Source organism: Ochotona curzoniae, unplaced genomic scaffold (assembly GCF_017591425.1).
Source record: "Ochotona curzoniae isolate NIBS_2020 unplaced genomic scaffold, NIBS_Ocur_1.0 contig_908, whole genome shotgun sequence".
In the NCBI taxonomy this organism is placed as follows: Eukaryota; Metazoa; Chordata; class Mammalia; order Lagomorpha; family Ochotonidae; genus Ochotona; species Ochotona curzoniae.
The window spans coordinates 34,371,569-34,388,957 of NW_024466607.1; the positions used below are offsets into that span (position 1 = coordinate 34,371,569).

The window sequence follows — 17,389 nt, forward strand, 5'->3', positions numbered from 1 at the left end:
AAGCAGGGCTGCCGGGATTAGAACCGGCGCCCATATGAGATCCTGGGCGTGCAAGGCGAGGACCTTAACCACTTGCGCCACCGCGCCGGGCCCGAACTATTTTCCTTTAAACAATGGGATTTCATCCTGTATTCTGAGTTGGGAAATGATTGATGCCATGCAGTCAGCCTTCTGATGTTCTGAAGATGGCCTTTAATAGAGAGCGGGTGGCTTCAAGAACCTAGCAGGCTGGGGGAAGTGGGCTCTTGGAGCTAGCAGCATTAGTCCTTGGCCTGCTTGGAATGGAAATCACCTGTGCTCTGAGCTCCCTCACTGTGCCATCCCTCCCAGTTCCAAACCTGCTCTCCAAGCCAGGATTGGCCACAGTTTCACGCAGCGTCTCATGGTTATAGACTTATCAAGTGTATACTGACTTCAACTGTGGGCTTTTTCAGTAGTTTTCTTGGTAGTGTGGAATGAAGAAAACAAAACAACCCAGCACCGTTGCTAGGACACCCGTTTTCAGATTGGATGCACTGATTCAAGGGGAGCACTTACTCATGAAAATACTTGGGTAGCTTCGGGCAGAGGCTCTCCACTCTATAGAGTTGTTGACATCTACAGCCACATCATCTGAGGTCAGGGGAGAGAGCGTGGTGCTGTGTGCACCGTAGGCTGCCTAGCTCATCCACCACTGGTTGCCAGCGGGAGCTTCCAATCCCTTCAAGCATGACACTGAAAAATGTCTCCAGACACCGTTGAATGTCCTCGGGGAGTAAAAATCACTTTCAAGTGAGAACCACTACGTTGGGGTTTCATAACAGCTCTGAGATCACAGACTGTGGCTGTTGGCTAATAATCATAATAATTGAAATATTGAACACAGCAAGCATCATAGTGATGACAACCTAGAGGTGGTGAGTAATTCAAAAGAAGCATTTCTGTAATTTTAAAGGTGTCCCTCAATCAATAGATATAAACTAACTGTAATAATAAGTGAAAGTGCTTTGTAAACTGTGTAGTGTTAATGATTATTAAAACGATACCAGCATGATCTGGGACTATATAAAGAATGAATGCTGGGAGAAGGAACTGTGACGTGTGCCAAGTGCTTTTCGTCAAGCCATCTTGACTGAGTTTCCGCCTGATGTTTTCCTTTTAAAGATTTGTTTGGAAGGCAGAATGACAGAGAGAAAGAGAAACAGAGAGTGAGAGGGAGCGAGAACAAGAGCTAGAGCGAGCAAGCGAGCGACCTTCCTGCTGTAGCAGCTATGGGATGGCCAGGCCAAAGCCGGAAACTGGGACCCAGAGGTCAAGAACTCCAACCAGGTCTCTCACGGGGGTGATCAGACCATCTTCACTGCCTTTCTAGGCACAATAGCAGGACACTGGATGGGAAGCAAAGCAGCCAGGCCTCAAACCAATCTCTGCAACGGGATGCCAGCATCATAAGCTGTAGCCCAGCCCTCTACCAAATAGTACTCCCCCACAAAGTGCTTTCTCAAGTGAAACACTTGAGGCTGCTTGTGTGTTGCAACACAGCTGATGCCTGAGATGCTGGAACTACCTGTGGGTGCTGATTCATGTCCCAGCTGCTCCACTTCCAAACCAGCTAATGTGCCCGGGATAGCAATGGAAGATGGCTCGAGTCAACGGACCTCTGGGACCTGCTGTGAGACCCAGAAGCCACTCTTGGCTCCTGGTTTTAGATGAGCCTAGCTCCAGCTGTTGCAGCCATTTGGGAAGTGAACCAGCAGTTGGAAGATCTTTCTTTGCATTTGAAACATATATACATATATATGAAAATGTGGAATATCCTTACTTAATAAGGAAAGAAAAACACTCACATGCTGACACCTCTAATATCTTTGAAAAAATGGATCTTCTACTTGGGAAATGATGCATTCAATAAGAGCCCATGCTAATTTTTCATCACACCTTAAATTGCAAAAGTTATGACCATAGTGTGTGCTAAGTGTTTGGTTCAGACAAAAAAAAAAAAAAAAGAGATGTATTTTTTTTGTACCATGATATTTGAGGGGCTTGGGGGTGCTATCTCCAGTTTCAAACATCCACCAAAGACCTTGAAATATATGTCTCGTGCATTAGAGAAGACTCTTGCCTGTAACATTTGTCAGTGTAAAGCAAATGGAATTTTCTAAGAAGACCTGTCAATGGGATGTGCGTGTCATACGCAGGGTTGGGCTCACGGCCACACAGTCACAGAGGCCTCCCTGACACCTCCTGGCAGCTGGGCCTCTGCCAATGTTACCCAATGGCTTTCCCCTCCGGGGGGAGAAGGGGACTCCCTTACTGTCCGTCACTGGCTCCTCCTACTTCTTGCTATGCCTGCCAGCATCCTGTCTTCTCGGTCCCAGGCCAAACGGCATTAACCCCGTAGGTTTAGAATGTCAGTTCCTATGAATTCTAACAGGTTCACAGGAATCGCGCCTTAGATCACAGCATTGTCACATGACAGCTTCATGAACAGGCTCAGAGAGCCACTGAACCCTGAAGTGGCCCTGATGGGTGTGAACCCATGTGGACTGCAGGCAGACTGGGGTGGTTTAGGTGGCTGTGGCAGCAAAGCTGGACAAGGATGCCTGTTCTCCAAGTTGTCCACAGGGGAAGTGTCATGCCAGCTTGCTATGGTGAAGCTGCTGCGGAGGAAGAAAATTGATGGGAAAAGTTAAAAAGTTCAAATCTGGCATTAGTAAGGGCAATGCTGAATCCAAGGGGGGCAGCTAGCTCTCCTCCTTGCTTGGGGAGGCGGTGGCTGTGAGCAGGTTCTTTCAATCCTGGCTTTGTTAAAGCTGCCAGGACCACAGTTGTTTACAGGTGTCCTCCCCTGCAAATCCGCCCAAAGGGGCTCATCCCTGTCATTTGTCAGGGGCTAAACGGCCTGAGGCCAAGAGTAGACACTTACTTACAGAATCCTCAGACTCCTTTAAATAGGCCTCTGGGATTTCACTACTGACCATCCTGCAGCAGGAAGCTTCCGGACACCTTGCTAGATGTTACTTTTAATTGACTACTCTCCAAAGCCCTGTAACCTGCCTGTGCCCTCGGTCTGAAGCTTCTAATGACCTTTCTCTGGCCCTCAACACATATGGCTGAGACAATGCAAACATCATCTGGAAGATGAGTAAATTCAATAACTCAATTACAGCTGCTCCAAAGCTCCATTTATCAAACTCGGACCGCAGCACTTTGTCTCTCTTAGCCCTCTGGTTTTCCACTGCCAGGCATTTGGGGAAAGTTGCTAATCAATTTAGGAATGATTAAATTGAAATTTGTAACACTTTCCATTATTAAACCTTCAATCTTCATTAAGGCAACTTCATGATTACATCATGGTTGAGAAAAACAAATTATGGATAGCTGGTATCATTCAGATAGCCAAAGTAGCAAGGAAAGTCACAAATACTCAAGAGTCTAATATGTGTGGGTATTTGATGCATGGAAAGGAACATCCAGTTGCAGGTCACTTTGTGAGAAAGACTCTGTAGGTTGATCTTTACTACGTTCTTGATGTCTGCGTGCAGATAGAGTTAACTAGCCCAGAGTGGATGAATGGGACCTGTGGATGTCTCTACTTGAGCCAAACTTGGATATGAGCCCAGGAGCCTTATTCCAAGGAGGAGAGTTCCTGCATCCCATCCTACTTCCACAGGAGTGGCAATGGGCAGAGACACTCTCTGCCTACCAAGAGAAGTTCTGCACCTTCCACTATCATATCTTCCCCATGCCCATGGTTTCTGTTATTCCAATTGTAGCATCAGCCCTGATTAAGAACTCATTGCCTATTTTAATGACATAGTTTGTGCGGGCTCTCTACAACCCCGCTGTTGACCATATCCTTAACTTTCTGGTAGCAAATTGGGATTTGGTCAAGTCTCCTATTTTTCTTTGTGCATCGGCATTGGTATTGATTTTCAAAGTTTTAAATTTTACAGAGAGCTGAAGGCACTCCATCTGCCTGTTGACTCCCCAGATGTTTACAGCAGCTGGAACTGGGAGAGGCTAAAGCTAGGAGCCCAGAATTTAACCTAGGTCTCTCACAGGCCTGGCAGGGATCCAGGCACTTGACACATAACCTAATGTTTCCCAGACTGCACATGGACAGGAAGCTGGATCTGGGTGTACAGCCTGGACTGAAATCCAGGCACTCCAACACAGGATGCAAGAGTCCCAAGCCGCATCTAGTTACAGACATCTGACAGCTCTGACTGTGGGCAGTCGGGAAAGCACCAAGGAAATGGGGAGATGGTTGGTGGCAAAGAGCGTAAGCAGGTTTGAGCTCAGAGCTCGCAGCTTTAAGCTGATTCAGCCCTGGCTCTTGCAGGAATTCGGGGATTAAGTGAACAGAAGATCTTTCTATCTTTCTATCTCTCTGCCTCCCATATGCATCAGAAGAGTTTAAAATCAGGAGATAGAGCGGGCCCATTGAAACGCTGAGACACGCCAGATCGATGAGCACGGCAGGGATGTTGACAATAAAAATGCAAAGTGAGAGTTTATCAAGAGTCAGAAGATGTGCTAAGCATCTTCATTAAAATTCTATCTTCACTATATCCTTCCAAGTAGGATTATGTCCCTCATTTTACTGATGACAAAATGAAGGCTGGGAAGTCAGGCGCGCGTTTGCTCTGCAACGTCACCACACAGCCCATCTGTCGAGGACTCCAACATCCACAAGGGTGAACCCTAGGGCAGATGCTTGGGCTTCCGTGGCTGGCAGGCGATGGCTCACTGGAGTCATGCCTGAGGGCAGCCTCCAAGAACCCCTGACCCAGACATACTTGGGGTGAAGCCACGCCTCATGCATGATACCCAGCCACCAACTGCACGGCCTGCCATGAGGTGTCAGGGCAAAGAATTATGCAGAAACAGGCAAACCCTGTGCTAATTCCATGTCTACTGAGCAGCAGAGGCTGGCTGCAACCCAGTGTATTTGGAACCAGGAGTTTATCCTGTTGTAACCTTTCTCACTCTTTTCCATATCTAGTACTTATGTGAAGGGAGAATTTAATCCTGCTCTCACTGTCACCTTGGTAGACCCTTGCAGAAGCAACTAGGGGTTTCCACCAGCCTATCAGTCATCAAAGGAAAAGGTCAAAGGTAACGCAGACAGATGGGAGAAATCCCAGTGCCCAGCAGGTGCGCCCTTCATCCTTGCTGCTATCAGTGGAGAAGGTTTATTTTACACACGCAGTATTTCTAAAGCAAACTGCTCTCCATGGCGTTCCGTGAGCAAATACAATCACAGCTCATAATGACCTCATTTATTAAAAAAGGTGCAGCAGATTAAATTCACCAAATACCATCTTCCACCATGGGGTTTATGTATTAGAGTAATTTTACTGAATAATACGATTATCCTCGTGTATTCCATCTTCATTTAGAAGCTGACTTGGTAAGGAGGAGGCCTGCAGCAGGCACTGCAGGTCCACAGTTCCCTTGCATTCCCAGCAGCATTTACGCCAAGGGCGTGGGGCAAATGGTGCTGGGAACTCAGTGACGGAGTCTACTCTGAAGACCAGAGAACAGGAAGGCACTAAACAAAAGACGACCAGCAGGAGCCCCATCTATCCCAGGCCCTGGGAAAGGTCTCGCTCCCCAAGTGAAGGGGGGAAAATGAGCCATGAGGTATTAAGACAGGAGCAAGCTGTGAAGTGAACCCAGGGGTAGACGGTGCGGTTCATGACCCCGCAGCCTCATCACGCACTCCTTCAGCCATGGGCTTGCTAATGAAGGGTGATGTCTGGAAATGAATGGAGTGGTGTGGGGTGCCGGGGTGAAAACGGGAGCAGAGTGGTGCTTCTACAGTCCTTTCTGCTCAAAGAGCCAGGGAGAATGGTTATTAAGGTTCCCAGCACTTGGATAAGTTAATATGTTACCATTATCTTATTAGAACGTGTGAGCACAGGCATCAAGAATTGAAGCATCTTCTGTTGGAAAAACAGAAGAGACCCCTCACCCTGGAGGGAAGATAAAAAACCATGCCCGCGGATTCTCAGCTCTGACGAGGCCAAAGCCTTCATTTTCTTTTGTTTTAATTCAAAAGGGCCCTTCAACCAAGCGGACTCTGCAAAACAACCCTCCCTCCCCAGCGATCACACCCCAATCACGTCCTTCTAGAAGCCTCACAAATGGCAATCTACAGCAAACACAAACCTCAGAGCGCGCTGACTTCGGGAGGGCGATAGGTTCCATCAGTGAATGGAGACCTGAAACCTTTCTCCCTTCATGTAGGCTGTCATTTTTTTTTCTCCCACAAATGAAATGAATAATCCCTTCTTGTGGCCATCAATTCAGAATTCACAGGGTTACCCCCCTCTCTGAACCCATTATAGTTTGTTGCATAAAACCCATCTCATAAAATAAACCTCTCAAAGTTGTAAATTAAAACATAAACATTCTTGAGAAAATGTCAAATGCGGGTCTGAGAGAAAGGCCAAAAAATCCATTTAAGGGAATACTGTGGTGAATCCATCCCCAGAAAACTGGGGGTGGGGGTGGGGAGAACCACTCTGACGGGTGACTGACTAGAATGTCACTGGCTTCAGCTGGTTTGTTATGAAACGAACCTTTAGCAAGGGGTTGCTTTACATTTTTGAAACAAACTAGGAGATGAGCCAGGCCCACAGTGCAGAGAAATCAAACATTGTGTCCCTGAATATCATAATAAAAGCCCAGGTGAATATACAGCAGGGAGAGGGGGCACAGTGGTGAATACATATGGCTGAGACTGTCTGCGGGTATTCAAAGCCACAGAAAACACACGCCAACTTCAGATCGGAAATCATCAACCCCAAGGAAGCTTTCCTGATGGTCTCCAGTTGGCTTCATGGTTAGTACGCCATCTGACCTTTTAGGGATACTGTTCAAAGTGAACCCTGCCAACAGGTACTGACCCACGCGAGTAATTCCCTCCCCTCACACTGTGCCTAGGCTCTTCTTTGCCTCTCTCCACCCCTCCTCCACTGTAGCAGGAGGGATGGTTTGTCACTTCCAAGTTAGGACATGAGATCTGCAAGCTTGCGTCTTCTGTTTCCCCCGTTGTCTCTGACCATCTGCTCCGGGGGAAGCCAGCTGGCAAGGCTCTGCCCATTCTTTTAGAGGGGCCCATGGGGCAGTAGCTGAGGTCTCCCTCTCCCGCCAGCAGCCAGGGCCAACTTGTGAGGGAATCACCAGGGAAGATGATCTTTCCACTGAGCTTCTGGAATTCCAGTTCACATCTTCCCCAGAACCTCAGGAGAGACCGTGAATCGGAACTTTCAGCAAAAAACCCTCAAACATATCAAGGTTTTTCTTTGCTGTAGAAATATCTTGAACATCAATGAGAGTTGGCTAGGTGCTACCATGGGACTACTACCTTTGACTTGGAATCAAAGCACAGAAGGCAAATGCATATTAGTCTGGCTGAATTCTAACCTGCACAGATATGGAAACTTCAAGAGTTCTTGCTACTGGGCATAGTAGGAGGTGTAAGCAGATGAAGGAAAGGTCTAACCCTCCGACCCTTGGAACTTCCCGTTAAAAGGGATTAACAGAAACTGTGTGCTGGTCTTACAGAATTGATGAGCTGACACACAGCTTTTAACCTGGGAGCAGAATCGTAGGTACTAAATGACTCATCGCTCAGTGAACACCTGTTTGCCAATGAGACTAAGACTTCTCATGAGCACTTGTGAATTTGGGCAGCTTGACCAAGGTCTTGCCTTTTAAGAGCTTGCTTCTTCATGATAACTATTAGTCTATATCAGCATAACCCAGCACCTGCAAATAAAATAGCCACAGTGAGCATCTGTGCTTTTTTGGCATTCAAAGACGAAATGTTGTATTGCTTTTGCTCATCAGAGTTTTCAAGCTGTGAAGGGAGAAGAACCTGATCTTAAGGCTTGCTCTCTCTCATTCAGCCAGTATACACTTGTTGAAAGTTGATCAAGAGGATTCCTTGCCCAGTGGTACCCCACTACTTGGCACTTCCAACCTATCCTCCAGAACACTTAGGGAGAACCATCCACTCCTCTGCACGAACCCTGGACAGCACTTACTGGAAATTGATCAAAACTAATCAATTGTTCCCTACATGTGCCCACTCCGGGAGGTGACCACAGTTTGTGGGCCCATTGGGAAAGACTCAAAATGATCTTTGTAACAGTCACAATGAACAATAGGCCCACACCGTTCTCCCTCCCCACAGCACAATCCTTATAGAAGTTCAACCCAGTCTACTTCATGCATCCAACAGCAACAACAGCAACAAAGAACACAGGATTCGTATACGGCTCCAGGGAGTATGATTTGGCAAAGTTAGAGGTGTAACGGAGTGTGATGGGTAGAGGATGGTGAAGAAAGGAAATTAAGTTAGGTGCAGGGGACACTGTAGTGCATTGGGATATAATTCTAATATAGATGCAGGCACCAGGTGTTCCAATAAACTCTTCTGTTGATAATGTGATTTTATTGGAGGCAATCCAATTATGAAGTTCAAAACCCTCATCCTTGGGGTAAGACCTGAGGCCAGGGCCTCACTATTAATAACTGCATTAATACTCCTCCTTACTAGACAAACAATGTCTGCTCTTGGCCATTGCGGCTACTTCTCATTTTAGAGTCCTGATTCTAAAAGCACTGGGGCGTGAAGGCCAGGCAGGCAGAAATCACTGCTGTCGCAACTGGGGCCAACAAGCTCTCCTGTCTGAAAGCCTTCATGACTATGAGGGCTTGGCAGTCGGGACACTGGATACTACTGCCGCATTTGACCCTTGTATTATGTCGCTTTGAGACAGTGTCAGTTCAAGACAAGACAAGCAGACCCAGACCTTGGCTCCCCTGCATCCGGTAGATCTCTGCGTGGGAGCCTCCCTCCCAGCATTAGTCTAACAGCCCTGTCCCTGTCTCTTTTATACTTGGCTGAATGCGCACTCCACCTCCTGCTTTCCTGGGCACACGCCCATCAAGACACTGCTTTAGACACATCTCCCCAGCCCTCCTTCCTATTCTGTTACTCGTGGTCCTTGCTTGTTTCAGAAACTGCATTTGACTCGCTGTGAAGAATGACAGCTGATATTCACCCCTTGTTCTCGACATCATGTGCTCCTGAACAGTGGAGATTTCTTAATCCTCTACATCCCTGGTACTCCAGGACGATAGCTTGTCAGGGAAGGCATCAGTCCAAAGAAACGCTGTCCTGCCTCCTATGATGGCTCTCAGTTCAGTATACGTGTAGGTTAGACAAGTGACTTTTGTGCCCATACTGTTTTCTTTTTTTATCTATGTTATTTTTCATGATATGCTTTTATAGGCATAGGGATCCCTCTCCATTTCTACTTCCTCCCTCCCCTTTCTCCCCTGACTCAGTTGTCTCCGATATTGATGCAACAGTATAGGCCTTCAGCAATAGTCCAAGTCCAACAATCTGCTATTTAAGTGCATCATGACATTGTAGGTATAAACAAAGTTAGAAAATCCAGTATCATGTTGTCCAGGTATATTTAACAGCTTCACTGGCAGTCTTCCTTTTATTCGAGAACAGAGATTCCTTCTACAATATATCTTCATTATCTGAAATGCTAGTCTCCATTATACAGTTCATCTGTGAGAATATATGTATGTACATAGTTACCCATATATCTATTTATCTTGTATTTTGCATGAACGTTGCTTTATGTCAGAGAGGACGTGTTCCAAAACATTTTCTGTCCCATTACAATGAGAAGTCAATCAGCTCTGTGCTTCTCTTGCTTGGGGTCACTGACAGCTTCTTTGCAAATATCATCTCAATTTAACTCTCATCATCCTAAAAAGCTGATGTTCATATAATTCTTGATGTTAAGCCAGGAAATTGGGCCTGGGGGTAAGTGGTTTGTCTAAGAGCACAGCAGACTAATACATGGCACAGAACTTTTTTTAAAGATTTATTTATTTTTATTGAAAGGCAGATTTTACAAAGAAAAGGAGATAGCAAGAAAGTCCCCGCCCACCCCCCCAAGTGGTTGCACCAGCCAGAGCTAAGCTGATCAGAAGCCAGGAGCCAGGAGCTTCTTCCAGGCTCATGTGGGCTCATGGTCCCAAGGCTTTGGTCTGTCCTTGACTGCTTCCCAGGCCATAAGCAGGGAGCTGGATGAACATTATGCTGTATGCATATGGGATCCCAGCAACGACTGCAAGGTGAGGATTTAGCCACTGAGCCATCACGCTGGGTCCATGGCACAGTAGTTTTGAGGGGGGAATCTTCTCCCCTCACTTTGAAGTTGAGAATAAAGAGAACATACTTTATTACACTTCATAAAAAGGTTTGACCACAGGCTGTTTTTACACATAAGATGGGGACTTGGTTGCAGAGACAACTTAAAAGGTCAAAAGATGCAAACCTTGGAGCTTAGTTCTTACCCCTGAAGCAATGAAAGAAAAACACTTAAATTAATGAAGAGGTTTTTTTTTTCACCATAAAACTTTAGAGTATAAATTTAAAAGTATAAGGGACATTGGTTATCATCAATTATTTTATAGGGAAGAACAAACAGGTCCCCAAAGGGTAAAAGATCAAAAGCAAACAAGCAAAATCCTAAACCCCAGGTCCTTTCCTTGTTACCACTTGTATCACACACATATACACAGGCAGCTAGTGGTGGCATCAGATCTAAAGTCAGGTGTCCTGAATCCCAGCATGGCATCCCTTCCAACCAGCATTTGTGGCAAACGGTCTTCAACACCAACGGAATCTTGAATTGAGTAGCAGTGGCTGCCTGGAGTGATACATCATACTATGATGTCATGGGTGGGTTCTTGAGGATAAGATGGTCATGATTGATTAGACATGTCTATTGCAGGTACAGAACGGAAGCATGAGTGCTGCCCGCTCCTTTTCCAAGATTATTTTTCACAGAATGTGTCTGTTGAATTCTTCCACACTTTATGTCAAAAGCAATTATACTAGTGTCCTAACAAGTCCTTGTTTTAAAGGGAAAACACATTACAGTATATAAGCCAGAACCCTAGAACCTTACCCCAATCCACTGAAGAAAAGTCATGTGAGAAGGAAAGACTGTAGCTGGAACACAACCTACAGTCTTACATCTCTAGTCTCTTTAAATAGGTTAAAAACCAGTGTAGTACATTAGAGGGACACAACCTTGCCCTTTGCCCTGTGACCTCACTCATACAAGCTGTTCTAAAATGGCCAGATTACAAATTTACTGCCTGGTTCCTTAAAGCATGCAAGGCTTTTTCTTTTTCTAATTGCAAACAATCTTCCACCTGAGTTTTTAAAAAATACTGATTTTCTTATCTATCTATCTATCTATCTATCTATCTATCTATCTATCCATAAAGAGATCTTCACTGTTTCACTCCTCAAATGGCTGGACCAGGCCAAGGGCAGGAAGGAGTCTGGAAAAGCACCCAGGTATTTCACGTGAGGAGCAGAGTCCCAGTACTTGTGCCACCTTCTGCTGCTCTCCCAGGAGTGCTGGTAAGAAGCCGGATTGAAACTGGAGTGACTGGGATTTGAAGCGGCAGCCATGTGGGATGTCAGCATTATTCAGGTAATGGTTTAACACAATGACACCACAACACTGACCCCAGCTGACTTTGAAAACATCACGAGCCTCCATTTAGTGCCCGTAGAATGTTACTAAGGCATAGCACTCTCCCCTCTCTGGGATCTCCCTAGGTAAGCACAATTTACTACTTAAACCCACCTAGGACCAGACAGTACACTAGGACACCCCCGGGACCGGTTGGGAAGCTCTCAGCCATAAAGATAAAGGATGCTGGGCTGTCATAAGACACCATTCCCCAGCCACGCTGTACTGCTGGGCTCTTGGACTGAGTTGGCATCTACGCAGTGTGCCTTCCTGCAAGGCACATTCAGTGGCTTTCCCACACACCCTGGTCCAATCCTCACAAGCATGGCTCTCTGACTTCTATCATTACACACGGATGGTTTTTCTTTGGACACCAACTGGCTTAAGGAATCGCTCTTGATGGTACTTATTTTAAAGTTAATGAAAACTCGAGTGCATCAGAGAGCAGGAGAGAACAAACAAACAAGCCTTGCTTTCGCCTAGTGCTCCAGAGTAGAAGGTGGAATGTTCTCTCGACTTCCGAGGCAGAGGTCAATTAAAGAAGAAAAGACAGCTGTGATTGTCACTGAGCTGCCAGGCAACCGAAGCGATGATCAAAGCAGAAGGGAGAATGCTACCAAGACAAATCTAGGCGCATTAAGGCAAGAGCCTCATTTTAAAGCAATCTAAGAGAAGCTACAAACATGTTCCCTCTTGAACTCGCTTCTTCCCCATTTGTAAAGTCAACATCAGGGAGAAGCGAGAGCGAGCGGTGGCCATAAGGCATGTGACGGGAGCCGTGTTTGCAGGCAGGATGCTCTGTCAACCGCGTCCTTTGTCCTGGGGAAGAAATGCACCCTGGCTTCACGAACACTCAAGTGTTTACAGAGGAAGGGGAATTTATTTTCGCGTTCACCAGACGCAATCCTTGCTATCATGTCAGCTATCATAATGGTATTTCAAGTTTCCTGCCTCTCTCTCTCTCTCTCTCTCTCTCTCTCTCTCGTCTGGGGAAAAGTAGCTGCCATGGAAGTAGGATCTTTGAAAAGGTCATGAATAGCATGTTTTTTGAAAAACGATGCATACATTTCAAAATATTTTGCCCTCAAATGAACACCGTTTAATTTCAGGTCTGCAAACTTTTTGATTCACCTCCTATAACCTAGATTGTCAAAGACAGAATGCTGAAAAAAAAAAAAAGATCACTTACATAGGCTATAAAGTGAACTAAAGAAGCTGGCTGACCAAATTGTAAACACCATGTAGCTTTACAGATAGTTGCAGATAGTGTGGGAGCTTTGAGGATGAAGCTGCTAACATAACTGTGCCTTCCCTTCCTGCACACTCTGGGGACGATGGCCTAAGAAGTGTCTGATGAACAAGTTGGCCACCAGTGATATCAGTGACCCATGTGTGACCTGTGCCAAGCTCCGGGGTTTGCAGTTAACACTCCCTGCTCTTGCTTTTCCCTAGTATGGTTGTGGAGGATGCATAGAAAAGTCGGTTCTCTTAGACCCTTCTGTAGAAATGGAGTGTGCAACCCAATCGGTGCAAAGATGTGATGAGTTTCGTTGATAGAGGGAGGGAAGGACGGATGAACACAAAGGCACAGAGGAAGGACATTCCCGGATGTACAGGCAGACAGTGCGGTCAGGAGGCTCACAAGTTTGGGTTGTGTAGAACAAGTCAGGGTTGGGGGTTGTGATGGACTTTGAGCAGGGGGACAGGTGGATAAGAAACAGAGTCCAGAACATCTCCAAGGAACATCACATAAAGCAGGGCTGGAAAGGTTCCTTCCTGGGAGTGGGTGTTGGGTGTAGGGGGTGAGGGGAGAGTTGTTGAGAGGAAGAGGGATTGAGCTGGAGGGGTCAGATTTCTCTGCCTTGAGCTTGGGGAATGTTGCTACCTGAGCAGATATGTCCTGGGGATAGGTGGCAACACACACTGGGTTCTGGAGCAGGGGCAAGCGAGTCATGGGAGTTGCAAAAGTCAGGAGACTGCCCAGAGTGTGCATGGAGGTGAGGCCACAGGGTGCCTCCTAGGGAAAGGGGGTGGCTGGTCAAGCTCGCAGAGGCAAGTCAGGAAGCAAGGACAGTCCAACCTTCTGCCTTTATCCCAGTGGGTAAAAACAGAAACATACTGTGGGTCCCAGTTCCCTGACTTGGAAAACTAAGAGAACGAAGAACATACTGCTCTAGAGGTGTACAGGTGTACAGGAAAGGCTGAACGCATGGGCAGCACCCTGAGAAATCTGACTGACATTCTAATAGAGTCATCATCAGTGAGAATAAGAAACACTTTCCTCAAACTACGTTTCCTTGTAGAGTAAGAAAACGGAATTCAAAGATGGAAGGAGTTTTCCAACGTCCAGATATTGTTCCTAACAGGCTCTCTCTTTGGTGGAAGTAGTTTTCGTAGCACGATTTGTTCACTAGAACAGCTTCAAAGTCAAACATAGCTACACAGCATCACAGAGAATCAAGTTGTAATTTTAGGAGAGATGATAGTATCTTAATCCATCGAAACTTCCTGAACGAGACCTTAGTCAAGTCCAAGCTTCCTGCTAGCAGGAAGTTAAACCATAAAACCATGAAAAATGAAAGGTAGGTGACACCCAATGGATAAAAATTAGATACAGTAAGTCAGTCTCAGGGAAACTGTTAGGTAATCTCATATTGTTAGCCGACCTGCCTCTACTTGGAAGGTGCAAGAAGAAATCCGGAGAAACTTCCAGTCAAGAACAGGATGAGAAAAACCTATAATTACAACCAAAAGGCAGTCCCTGTAGCATCCCCATCAAGTAATTAACAACATGTCTGGCAATAATTGCACGTGACTCGCTGTTTCCAATTTCTTTAAGTGAATTGTAAAGCTATTATCAATGCTCTGGCCAGCATACAGCAAGGGATGTGGCTGAGCAGCTCCCGTGCAAAGAAAACTTTATCTTCATCAGAGGAAGTAAGTGGATCAGGCTGACAGGATGCTGGTAGAAGGCATGCAGCCAGGACAGGCTGCTCAGTGTGGTAAAGGATTCTGAAAAAGACTGAGTGTATCACCAGACAGGGCTGGGAGATGCCGTGCCAGGGATGGCTCGGGTCAATGGCTTTGAATCTCACTCTGGTGGGCAATCACTCCAAGTTCTAGGGCTTACGGAAGAGCCTGTGACTGGGAGGGGTGGGATTCCAGCCAGATACAAGCACTCGGCTGGGAATTTGCAGAGTTAGGCAGGGCATTCACAGTTTGCAGACAGTGCGAGGCAGAAGGAAAACAGCCTCCCAAACCACTGGGATTTTCAAAGTGTATTTATTTTCATTAAGTGTTGTTATTTACTTGAAATGCAAAGTGAGGAAGAGACAGAGAGGGTGAGGGAGGAAGAAAGAGAGAAAATATCTTCCATCTACTTCCCAAATACCCTCAACATTCAGGGAAGGGCTGGGTTGAACACATGGGCCAGCAGTACAGAACTCATTTTGGTTCACCCCTGGGTACAACAAGGACTAAGCCATTAAAAAAAAAATTATTTTCATTGAAAGGCAGATTTACAGAGAGAACGGTCTTCCATACACTGGTTCACTCGCCAAATGGCCAAAACAGCCACAGCTGAAGCCACCTAAGCCAGGAGCCAGGAATTTCTTTTGGATCTCCCACATGGGTGTAGAGTTCCAAGATATTGGGCCATCCTCTACTGCTTTCCCAGGCCATACACAGGGAGTTGGATGGGAAGTGGAGCAGCCATGACATAAAACCAATGCCCTTATGGGATCCCCTGGCTTGCTGTGGAAGATGAGCCTATTGAGCCATTGTGCCAACCCTTGAGCAATCTTCTACTGCCTTCCAAAACAGCCCCATTCTACCAATAGAATGAACAAAAAGAGCCATCTATCTGCTTAATGGCTATAGATTCTGATTGGGGTAATCAAGAGGTTTTCATAATACAACAGTGTAAATGGAATTAAGGATATTGAAATGTAGATTCAAAAATGGTTAAAAATCAAGATAGTATATCCTACTGTAATTAAAAAATTTTTAAATGCCATACCTTACATTTGTAAGGTTCATGACATTTCTCTTAATATAGTATTGGATAAGCCAAGAGCCAGAGCTAGAAAATAATTTTTGTGATTATTTGCGCAGCTGCCAACAGAAGACTGGCATGGATAACATCTAGACACTAACACCAGATGTGTCAAAGGGCATATGTTTCATCTCATACTTTCAAGGGATTGGAAAGATATGCGTAAATCAATCTGACAAATAGTCTTGGCCAAGGCTGGCAGAATGGTGGAGTGGATGGTATCCCTGCCTGTATGAACTGGCATCCCGCATGGGTGCTGTTTTCTGCTCCGGTTGCTCCACTTCCAATACACTCCCTACTGAGGGACCATGCAAATCAGCGGAAGGTGGCCCAAAGAGGAGGAGAGACAGAAAGAAAGATCTTCCATCTGCTGATTCACTCCCCAAATGGCCACAACGGCTGAAGCTGTGCTGATCCAAAGCCAGGAGCCCGGAGCCGCTTCCAGGTGTCCTACATGGGTACAGGGTCCCAAGGCTTTGGGCCATCTCAACTGCCTTCCCAGGCCACAAGCAGGGAGCTGGATGGGAAACGGGGCCACTGGGATACAAACTGGCACCCATATAGGATCCTGGCGTGTGCAAGGCGTGGACTTCAGCTATTAGGCTATAGCGCTGCCACTCCCACCATTTTGATTGATGAATCCTATAATTTCATTTTGTCCTGTTCCCTGCAAATCACCTGGGCAATCCCATCAACCTTATTTCTGGGCAACCAGCGCTGGGTAGATGCCCCCCACCAATTCCCTCCCACTGATTCTCTCCCAGCTCACCATCAGTCAGGATGAATTCGGGGCCATAGAAGTAGGAGGAGGACTAGTGGATGCGGACCTAGGCCCAATGCTGAGTCTGTCCCAGCAGGATCTATGCACACTCGCCCACATCCCCTCAGTCACCCAAGGTGGCAGCCATTCAGCATGCTTTTCGGATTCCTGGGCTCTCAGACACAGTGCCAGAGTTAGAATCGGATTCTGGTAGAATCAGCCATTTACCGTAATCCCATTCTCCATGGACAAATGTACGCATTAACTCAAGTCCCGCGGGTGAGCTGACTTTCAGTGGCTCTGTCTGGCCTGCAGTCAGGAAGCCAGTATATTTCTCCAAAGGGCTCATTTCACGTTCAGGCCCGGCCACACCTGCTGCCCTCATGGGCTCAGTGTTTCGTGCCAGAGGCTTCATGGGCCTGCAGCTCACTGGCACGGAGTCCACTTACCTTGGGAAAGCACAGCTGAAATAATCCCAGCTGCTCCATTTCAGGGACTCACTCGCACCGTGGCATGCGTACACTGAGCCCCCTCTAGTCCAAAGTGCGGAGAAACAAAACAGCACGCTCCTACTAGGAGTCTTGTTGCTCACGTACAACTGGGGGCGGGGGGTGTTCAGCTTCACACTGCACCCATCAGGCTGAGAAAGGCCCCCAGCCCCTCTCAGTGCCCACTCCAACAGGCCTGCTCGCTTCCCCCACAGTGGGATGCATGTGGCAGAATTCTGGTGGTGAACTTTGTACCCATGGGCCCCCACAAAGGTCTTTTGTTTCCCCAGTCCTCCAGTTCCAGGTTCCACTGCGAGCCAAGTTCATGGAAAATCTGGGGTCTGGGGCTTACCGTTCTTTCCTGCTCAATCAGCATGAATTTGCACTTACAAAGGAATGGCTGGGGCTGTTAAGGAACAGGCACGTGAAAATGACCTTGCCAATGAGGGTCTGGTAGTCTGGTTCTTTTGGCAGGTAAGCCGCTGCAGACATCGGGCCTGCTGTTCTGGAG

The 17,389-nt window shown here is 46.7% G+C and overlaps 1 protein-coding gene across 2 annotated transcripts in view; it reads right to left on the bottom strand.

Annotated features, from left to right (window-relative positions):
* The window catches only part of PDZRN3 (PDZ domain containing ring finger 3), a 227,451-nt gene that overhangs the window by 81,353 nt on the left and 128,709 nt on the right, over positions 1-17,389 (bottom strand). Inside the window, exon 1 of one of the 2 annotated variants that reach the window (XM_040995073.1) lies at positions 5,297-5,380. The exons of the other annotated variant lie outside the window; for it this stretch is intronic. Within the exon in view, the coding sequence (XP_040851007.1) occupies positions 5,297-5,380 (84 nt within the window). Of the gene's footprint in view, positions 1-5,296; positions 5,381-17,389 lie in introns of those variants that run through there. 2 annotated transcript variants of the gene reach the window in all.